The sequence below is a fragment of the Microplitis mediator genome, chromosome 6, assembly GCF_029852145.1.
Source record: "Microplitis mediator isolate UGA2020A chromosome 6, iyMicMedi2.1, whole genome shotgun sequence".
Lineage (NCBI taxonomy): Eukaryota > Metazoa > Arthropoda > Insecta > Hymenoptera > Braconidae > Microplitis > Microplitis mediator.
In genome coordinates this window covers 20,371,365-20,382,117 of record NC_079974.1, presented here as the reverse complement: position 1 = coordinate 20,382,117, position 10,753 = coordinate 20,371,365, and the positions used below count along the sequence as shown (strand labels likewise).

Genomic DNA, 10,753 nt, shown 5'->3' with positions numbered 1-10,753 from the left:
GGCCATTTTTCTATCCAATTTATATATAATTTTATACAATTGTATAAAATCTTTTTTCATCGCGAAATAGTTTTGGAGCTTTAAGATTTAATTATTTAAAAGTTTAGAGATAAACAAATGAGTATTCATAGTTACCTATCACAATAAGTCATGTTTAATTTTTTTTTTTATATTATGTATTAGATACATTTTCTTTTTTTTTATTTTACAAAAAGTAAACTTAATCTTCATCCCATTTTAAAATTCATATTATCGGAAATTCATTCTCTTTATTTTTCAGTACGAACGGGAATATTCTCTCAAGTGTACGTAAGTGCAGCTTTTACAACCTCATTTCCTCGACGTTTTAGTAACACAGCATTTCATAAATTCTAATAGAGTTTAAAATTTACTGAATTTATTCCTATCCAAATTCTCAAAAATAAATATGTCAACGAATTTTATTCGAATAACATGCATTCATACGCAAGCATATTTAAAGAGCATGTATATAAATATATATATATTTTTATAATCATTCGAAATCGATGATTTCACTTTGAATTAAAAATGATAACAATAATAATATCCTTGAAATAATTAAGTAAGACCTTGATTATTTTTTCACATTTTTCAATTATTTATAACAAAATGATCGCTGGTACCCGTTCTATCGATATCACTAACACCACGAAGCTCTTCAGAAGAGTTGTAATTTCTACCAGGTACCAGCAACCATCCTCACGTTCTTACAAATTTATAAACTATCCCGAACACAAGAACGCTCACAAGCATTAACACTAAAGCAGTAACGACTTTAGCAAAGACATTTAAACCACTTTCCGAATGCTGTTGGGGTTGTCTCGTTGGTACATTTTGTTTCGATGCGAGCCCTCGCGCCAGCGCTGGAAAAGCTAGACTCTGGGTGAAGGTCAATTTGTGAAGAGATTCTGAGAATGAATATGGACCAACTGAACCTCTTGCTGCAGCTCGTAAAAGTGCATACTCCAAGTCCAAAGCATCGAAAACACTGTATCTGTTATAAGTATTGATTTTATTTTTTTATAGAAAATTATAAATAAATTATTTTATTAATTTACAACATCTTTGATTTTAAATAAAGGAATTTAAAAATGAAGTTTTATTTTTGTCTTTGACTGTCATTTAAATATAGTGGAAACCTAAACATGCAAACCTTCTCAATAAAACAATTTATAGATAAATTGAGAAAAATATAGATAGCCCGAACTGGGAGTCGAACCCAGACCAATTCGGTATCGCGCCGAGTGCTCTACCAGTTGAGCTATCCAGCACTATACTATATTTTTCTTAATTTATCTATAAATTGTCTTATTAAAAAGGTTATTTGCATGTTTAGGTTTCCACTATATTTAAATGGTGTATTACCGTACGATGGACGGTGTGGCTCAATAAGTTATAGATCAAATTGAACGAAATATTGTATAGTGCCGGATAGCTCAACTGGTAGAGCACTCGGCGCAATACCGAATTGGTCTGGGTTCGATTCCCAGTTTGGGCTATCTATATTTTTCTCAATTTATCTATAAATTGTCTTATTGAGAAGGTTATTTGCATGTTTGCATGTTTAGGTTTCCACTATATTTAAATGGCTTTGACAACAAATTAATCGAAAAAACATAACAAATAATCTACATCTTCATTAACATACTAGATGATGAAATTTAAATTATTTTATTTTTCGTTTATTTACCTACTACTACGTCTTCTATCATGTGAAGAATGTATGGAAGCCATTGTTGAACTGGGCATAGACTTAAGGCTGCTTGTGGTTGAACTGGACGGACTCGGAGGTGCAGGAGGTTGTTCCTCGTCTATAGAAGTCCGATCTGGGGATAGTGGGGTTCGATCTGATCCATGATGGTTGTGTCGCAAATGGTGTAAATGAAGACGTGCATGATCTGGATGTAGAAGGCTTGGTCGACGTGATTGTAAAGGACTTGCTGTCACGCTGCTGCATGCCACGCCACATGGAGATGGGGAAGCCTTTTTTTAAAAATACATTCGATGATTATTGTTTTATTGATATGAAAATTTTTTGGTAATTATATTAAACAGGAAAAATTGGTGTAAGATCAATGATTTAATCTACCTGAATAGATTCGATACCACTGTCGTTGATACTGTCTTGGGCATCTGGAAAAATAAAAGCCTGACCATCGGCCTCGCCTCTTGGAGATTCGCTGGGCCATATTTGAAGTAATGGTAAGCCACTGGGAGGTTCAGAAGAAACTATATCTGCTGTAACTACTACTGCATTACTTTGATTGCTCGTACCCAAGCATAATCTGCTCAGCTCTCTCAAAGGCTTCTATAAATTAACATTTCATTAATTATAGTCTGCGGTTTGCAACGGTAATATATTAATGTATGCATGTCACCAAAATTACATTTTCACTCAGTACCATAATATACTATTACTGGTGATGTAAGAAAGTAAAGTATGCTTGCTTACAGAGAGCATTACAAAACATTTGGTATTTTACACTCGCATGTGCGCAATTTTGCTTGCATAGTCAAGTTGCAGGTCGCCATACTGTAGTAGAAAAACTACCATCAGTGTTTTAGAAATAAATAAATCTTTACTTGATAAGCAATTATTTTTTTTCTCAAGCATTCATCTAGATTCAATATTCGTAAAAATAAATAAATTATGTTTTTACTTTAGTATAAACGTTTTTATTTAACTTTTTTCATCTGGATAACTACACATCAATACAGAACAAAAGATAAAGCATAACCTTGACCTTAATTATTAAATTATGCGCACCATTAAATCGTAAAGTTTAAGTTGTATATATAAATATACAAATAAAAGTGATATAATTATATATAATATATGCGCATTAATATATATTCATATTATATAATAAAATTTATTTGAAATATGACCCTGATTCTATTTGCATGAATTTATAGTGGAATTCCCAAGCACGAAGATGTGCCTCAGTTCTTCAAATTCCGCAAAAAAGTTTTGTATTTTACAAATATACCATCTTTATGATGTCTGACGTCACTAAAGAATGTACCGCTAAATGGAAATTAATTTTTTCACTGTTTTTTATTCAAGTTAAAGAAATCTTCTAATATAAATTTTATATTTATACTTAAGTAACAATAACTGCGTGATTTGTTTGTCGAAGAGGTAGATGTCAGACGATCGGAGAGATTGGTATTAAAAAATAATAATATATTGTTTAAAATTACGAACTTTGCTACAGTGTTTTACGAGTATTCATTTGTCGTTTCAATAATTCGTCTCTGAAAAAATCTGTCTCCTGAGATATTAAAATCGAGTAGTCTTGAAGTTTTTAAAAATAAAATGTATACACTGTTCAAAATAATTTGAAAATTACAATACAAAAGGAATTGAATTTTCATAACTAGATATTTGAATTGTATTTTCAATGAAAAAAGCTTTAAATTTAATATACGTAATTTAATAATCAAGCTGGTATTCAAAATTAAGAAAAAAAATATGAATTTTAATAAACGTACTGAAAATTTATACTTGATTTTAAAATTTTCAAAGCAAGTATTAAAAATTCTAAAACATAAATTGAATTTTAAAAATTTTATTTTAAATTTCATAATACTTATTTGAAAATTCAAAAAAAAGTATTTGAAAATCCAAAGTGTTAATTTGAAAATTCAAAAACGTGTATTTTAAATTCTATATGAAATTAGTAATGAAATTTCAAGCACAAATGTATGTGTTTATTGCGTTATATACAATCTTTGAAAATTCAAACAATTTTTTTTACAGTGTATGACTACCTATTAAGTTTAGACTTTAAGTGAAAGTGAACAACAATTTTTATAAAATAGCAAATCATAAATCAGCTTAGAAATTGGATTATACAGTTAGAGTTAAATCGTCTATTAATATTCCTTCAAAAATTGTAACTTTAGATAATAAAATTACTCTTGTAAAAAAACTATATAAGTGTATAAAATTGCCATTTGACCTGTGCCTTGGCATAAAGATTAATAAATAAATAAATAAATGAAAAATTTTTAATTATAGTAATTTATGGGAAAGTAAAAAAAAAACACGTACGTGATTTTTGTACTTTGTTTTTATTACTTCAACAACCGTTCATTTTTCAGACTAATGAAAGCAACAAGTGCCAAGTCCAAGGCTAAAGAAGTAAGTTTCTTTGTTTAAAAAAGTTTGACGAAAGAAAATCAATAGTAACAGTTTAAATTTAAATATGTCAATTTAATTCAATAAAATTTATACATAATACTCATATTTAAATAATTCTGAAATTATTTATTCCATAAAATTTCTAATAAAAAAAGTTCTCATGCTTCTTGCATATAAATTTAAAGTTATGTATTAGAATCATAAAATAAATCTTCATTTAAATTGTAATATATTGGAAGTAAAATAAATGTATATGCCAAACTATTCTTATTGATTTATAGTTCCGAAAATGCATCATTAATTAGTAACCAAATCTACATTAATATAAAGTTATTAAAAAATTTCATATTTTATGTGTAGTATTATAATAAATTTAATATTCAGTGTGATTCAAAATTTAAATAATTTCCAAACTAATTTATTAAATTAAATTTTGTTTATTTTGTATACAAAAAATCTATATTTATTATTATCAATTGATATAAATTTTACTTATTAAAGAACGTTTAAATCATAATTTTAATTTCCAAATCACTATTTTTGTTTCTTAAAATTTCGACGAATAAAATAGTTAAAGATTTAGTTAAAAAGTAATAAATCAAAAATTAAACATTGGAATAATGTCACGACAGAAAATAAACTTTATAGTAATAAATATCTTTTTGTTTGTCGCTTAACTCAATCTGTTATTACACGGTCATTATGAGCAAATTAATCGATTATAACTTACGAAGTCTCAGTAAATCACGCAACTTTTATACCACCTTTATTTTCACATAATTTTTCAATGTCACCTTTTACTACTATTTTTAATATTATTTTTGTTTCTATTTGAGACTGATCAGAAACTAAAGCTCTTAAAAATATAACGAAAATATATATTCAAATTACCCTGTTATTACAACTAACAACTATAATGAATGTTCAAAGTTCACTGAAGAGTATTTAAATATATAGTTATCGAACGACACTAAGTATTGTACTTAAATTTATTAATTTTTTCGATGTCAAATTGCAAGTTAGTCATAAAAAAATTTTTCATAGGAACTCTGATTAATTAAAAGTCTGTTTTTTCACATGACAAACGTTACTTTAAACCTAAGATTGATAAAACATTTAAATTTTGTATCGTTGTACGAATTTTAAAAAGTGTTTTAAAAGACTATTGTATAAGCAATTATTAAGTTATTTTAAATATATGAAAAAAAATTGAGTATAATAATTAATCATAAGTATTTGTTATTAAACAACCTACCTGCATATCTCCAATATGAGATTCATGGCAGGGAAAAGCTGAACCTTTCCCATCAAGACAAATAGCCCGGAATTTATTATTATTATTATTATTATTATTTTAAACTTTTATTTAAATTGTTCAATAATATCAATCACTGTATTAAAACAAATTGATAAAGTATTTATTTACTTAAGTATATAACATAATCGCGAGCAGATGAATCTTACAACGCGAGAACTCGCGGCTAACTGAGTGTCAGCAAAGAAAACGGATTCGTTGCGTTGGGTACATATCCAGGGGACCTAACCTTACTCTATAAACGTGAGGCTACCCTTATTACTATAGGTAGCTCAGCTTGGAGGGGGGGGGAGGGCAGAAAGCTTTTAAATAGGTATCGGGTTGTTTCGAAACGCGACAGCGTTGTCGACAGTCGTATGGAGAAAGCTCAAGCAATCGTCAGTCTGGGAAAGAGGGGTTGGTGAAAGTGGGTGCAAGAGAGTGGTAACTCGAGGACTCGACGCCGGCGCAAAAACTATCTCGTAGGTCAAGGTTACCGTCATGCCAAAGCATTTATTCGTTCTCCTTTAATTTAGCCTGCTAGTGAGCTCGTGTACTTTACCGGTATCCGTACTGATACCCCTTTCAATCTACAGAAACTCCAGCTACTTTCATAGCAGCTCAGAATCCGATCCTCAATTGATTTTTAGTCTCGACATGGGGGTGACGTCTAAATGCGTTCAGTCCGATAATTTGACGTTGATATGTTTATTAGCCTTGACCTGTTGCTCTTCAGATATAAACTAATAATAATTTATTTATTATTAAAACTTGACAATAGTGTTGGCAGTAAAATAACAAAAAATTATAAATCATGTAATATTTTATTTTAATTTAGAGTATACTTGCACCGAAATTTTAATTTTCTACTCTAACGGAAAAATAGTATACTACCAAAAACAGATTCTCTGTATAAAATCGTGCTGAGTACACGTTTAAAATTTTTTATAAGTAAAACAAATTATTTTTTACAAAAAAAAAAAAAAGCAAAATAAAACAAATACAAAGTACCTAATATAATACAAAAATTAGCGACCGGCCTGATCCCCTAGATCTTAATTAAAATTTTTAAAATAAATTTGGTAACTTGCCAGATCCCTTACACAGAAAAAAAGGATTTCTTGGCGCAAAAAATTTTTTCTTGTTCTAAGAAAATTTTTACTTGACCCAAGAAATTTTTTGTATTATAAAGTGAAAACAAAACTTTTCTTGGGGTAAGATAAAATTTTCTTGGAACAAGAAAAAAATTTTTTAGGCGAGAAAAAAATTCTTGAGCCAAGAAAAATTTTTGTCTTCAATTCATAATACAAAATATTTCTTGCGCCAAGAAATTCTTTTTTTCTGTGTAGATCTTTAGAATTTTTAATTCCCATGAAATTATCTTATTTTAGACACACACACACACGCATTCAATCATATAAAAAATACATTTATAAAAACATAAAAAAAATTTATTTTTTATATTTCCATAATTATATTTTTTAGGTACTCTAAGATATATTTTTAATATATTTAAATTACATTTAAAATATATAAAATATATACGAAAATCGGCCAAAAGTGAGCTATTTAAAATATATTTTTTATACACATTTTATATACACTGGTCACAGAAATTAAGGGATAGAAAAAAAATCCGAAATTTTTAGGTGATTTTCAACATGCTGTAACTCGGTGAAAAATGGTTGTATAAAAAAACTAAAAAAAGCAAATTGTAGCCTCAAGTTTCTAGTTTTCAGATCTGGACCTCAAAATTTTTTATCATGTACGGTTCCGGAGTAATCATAAGGAAACCAACGAAAAAATAATTTTCAAAATTTTTGCTGGTCTTTCAATACCTCTATGGGCGACAATAAATTTTTTTGAATAATCCGACTGTCTGACTTTTCTCGGAAATTTTATGCCCTTTAATTTGATGGCCTTAAAAAGTCTCTACGACGATTTGGCGCCGAGTTATCATTGATCAAAGCAAAAAAGTCCATTTTGGCTTTGATAATCAATAACTCCGGATGTATTGGTCGTACAGAGAATGGAAGCAGGGTTTTGAAAACTGAAAAACATTCTCTATAAGGCAAAATTAGTGGCATTTGATTGAAAAATTTTTTTTAAAGCGATATTGTTTGGTAAAAAACAGGTCAAAATTCACAAATTTAAGGATATTCGGAAATCGTGCTATAACTTTGGATATAACGGATGAACAAAGGATATCTTCGACTTTTTTTCAACCTCAAAGTGTCCTGAAAAAACCCTGAAAATTTCAAATCGCTGCGATTTTTCTTTCTTAGTGCCCCGAAGCTTTAAATTTATCGATTTTGTCAAAAATCACCATAATTGGTAGTTTCTCGGTTTTTGTTCATTTTTTCGATTTGAAAATGATTTTTTCACCGATAATCTTCATTTCTTTGATCAAAAAGATCGATTATCGAAAAAAATTGAAAAAAAAAAAAATTTTGAAAAAAATTTTTTTTTTTCAAAATTTTTTTTTTTAAAAATTTTTTTTTTTCAAATTTTTTTTTTTTGTTGTATCTGCAATGATTTATCATTGTCAAAAAAAATTCCTAAAATTTTTTTTACCGCCGGCATTAGAGTTACCCAAAGGGTATGTTTGTTAAGTTGACATTTGAAGCAGATGCAGTTACAGCGGTAAAAAAAATTTTAGGAATTTTTTTTTGACAATGATAAATCATTGCAGATACAACAAAAAAAAAAATTTTGAAAAAAAAAAATTTTTTTTCAAAATTTTTTTGTTTTCAATTTTTTTCGATAATCGATCTTTTTGATCAAAGTAATGAAGATTATCCGTGAAAAAACCATTTTCAAATCGAAAAAATGAACAAAAACCGAGAAACTACCAATTATGGTGATTTTTGACAAAATCGATAAATTTAAAGCTTCGGGGCACTAAGAAAGAAAAATCGCAGCGATTTGAAATTTTCAGGGTTTTTTCAGGACACTTTGAGGTTGAAAAAAAGTCGAAGATATCCTTTGTTCATCCGTTATATCCAAAGTTATAGCACGATTTCCGAATATCCTTAAATTTGTGAATTTTGACCTGTTTTTTACCAAACAATATCGCTTTAAAAAAAATTTTTCAATCAAATGCCACTAATTTTGCCTTATAGAGAATGTTTTTCAGTTTTCAAAACCCTGCTTCCATTCTCTGTACGACCAATACATCCGGAGTTATTGATTATCAAAGCCAAAATGGACTTTTTTGCTTTGATCAATGATAACTCGGCGCCAAATCGTCGTAGAGACTTTTTAAGGCCACCAAATTAAAGGGCATAAAATTTCCGAGAAAAGTCAGACAGTCGGATTATTCAAAAAAATTTATTGTCGCCCATAGAGGTATTGAAAGACCAGCAAAAATTTTGAAAATTATTTTTTCGTTGGTTTCCTTATGATTACTCCGGAACCGTACATGATAAAAAATTTTGAGGTCCAGATCTGAAAACTAGAAACTTGAGGCTACAATTTGCTTTTTTGAGTTTTTTTATACGACCATTTTTCACCGAGTTACAGCATGTTGAAAATCACCTAAAAATTTCGGATTTTTTTTCTATCCCTTAATTTCTGTGACCAGTGTATATTTATATATTTTTTATGTATTTTTTTTATATGATAAATATATTTTTTTTATATTTTAACACATATTTGTTTTATAAATTTTGTTCATAGGGGTTATTTTATTGCCCAAGTATAATTATTATAAATATAAGTTAAAAATTCATGAACTTTATTATTTATTTATTAGTTAAATAAAAAAAAATTTTAATTAAAATATAGAATAAGTTGAAACAATTTTAAATGTAGTTCATTATAATCATGAAAAACCATACATTAGTGATTTTTATTAATTTATCGAATTAATGAATTCGAAAATTTCTTTAATATCATAAAATTTATAATTTTTTTAAGCATACAAATTTTTTTATCACGAAATAATGCATTTAAATTTCAAATTTTAGGCGCCTGGCCAACAGCTACCTAAGCGCCTAAGAGCAAGCGAGACAGTAAATAATCGCTTTGCGCATGCGCCGTCGAGTCCGCCAAGTTACTCAATAAATGCAATAACTTTGATCTCTTTTTTTTTTTATTTAATACAAATTATAACGGGATATTATTGTTTTAATAAAAACTTTGAATATTCCTTTTTACGATCATGTAAATTAAACCTAGAATTACGTAATTTATTTATATGTAATTAATCATCAAAGTTTGTGAAAATCTAAAATTTTCGATTTTCAAAAATTCATAACTTATAAACTATCAACTTTAGGAAAATTTTATAAGAGTAACTTTCGTCTTGAAATTGCCCAAAATACTAAAAAAAAAATAACCGATCCCCAAAAAATTATTTTTTAAACAATTGTTTAAACAAATGGTTATAAACAATTGATGGCCCGGGATTTCGAAAAAATAACTGCGATATTCGGTTTCAGCGGGTCAAAAAACATAAAAATAATCTTATTTTGTACACCGACCTCAAAAGTTTACGAAAAGGTCTATACAGCGTCTATACTATTTACTCAATCTAACGTCCTGAATTTCTAGTGGCTTCTCTCCTGCCGATATCCGTCACCTTCTCCCGTTCTCTTTCCAATCTCCAGCTCGTAAGCAATCTCCACCTCGTCCTTACTCTCCAATTTAATTTATGTTTATTTAATCTGTAGATCTCACGTGCGGTCACCCGTCTGGTCAGTGTGCCGATTCGTCCGACTGTATTATTCTCTTCGGCCCTTGTAACTTACGACACTTACTCATAACTAATTAATTCGGGAGGGTTCGGTAATTTTCGGAAAATTACCTCCCCTGCTAAATTCAAATTTATGGAGATGGATCCCTGATAGCCACACTCTAAATATAATTGCTTAGCAAGTTCTGCAGTGAAACATTTACGGCTAACTTAGCGACAAGTTTCTGGCAAGCCTTGGCTGGATAATGCAAGTTGATGCAAATCTACTGCCGTCATCTGAATGTATTTTGATAGAGAAACTTGCCATCAATTTGAAGTGAAACTTTCAATCAACTTAACGTCATTGTCTAACAGTAACACTTGTGGTCAAATTGAATTCAAGTTATAGACAATTTATTGTCAACTTAAAGGTAACTGCTTGTTCTCCAACACTTTCCTTTAAATTGGCTTCAGAAAACGGCAATAGTTTGAAGTTAACTTGTGGTTGAAGTGGCTATCAGGAAAGTCCGATCCCCTTTGACTATCACTCCCGGTTGAAGCTGAAAAAAAAGCATTGTAGCTCGATAGTATTATATGGAACAAAGAAACTGCTTCA

At 29.0% G+C, this 10,753-nt stretch overlaps 1 protein-coding gene across 1 annotated transcript; it reads right to left on the bottom strand.

Moving 5' to 3' along the window:
* LOC130669793 (uncharacterized) lies at positions 1 to 7,174 on the bottom strand. The gene is made up of 4 exons (XM_057472859.1): positions 5,424 to 7,174; positions 2,111 to 2,329; positions 1,712 to 2,004; positions 1 to 1,015 (listed from the first exon to the last, which is right to left on the bottom strand). The coding sequence occupies exons 1-4, from the start codon at positions 5,427 to 5,429 to the stop codon at positions 721 to 723; spliced, it is 813 nt and encodes a 270-aa protein (XP_057328842.1). The 5' UTR covers positions 5,430 to 7,174; the 3' UTR covers positions 1 to 720.
* Between the last annotated feature and the right edge of the window lie 3,579 nt (positions 7,175 to 10,753).

Excerpts from the sequence above, each read along its gene's own strand:
- LOC130669793 (XM_057472859.1), bottom strand. Across the intron at positions 2,005-2,110 it reads GTGGTATCGAATCTATTCAG|GCTTCCCCATCTCCATGTGG; the intron begins GTAGATTAAATC and ends TTTTAAAAAAAG. Across the intron at positions 1,016-1,711 it reads GATAGAAGACGTAGTAGTAG|ATACAGTGTTTTCGATGCTT; the intron begins GTAAATAAACGA and ends TACTTATAACAG.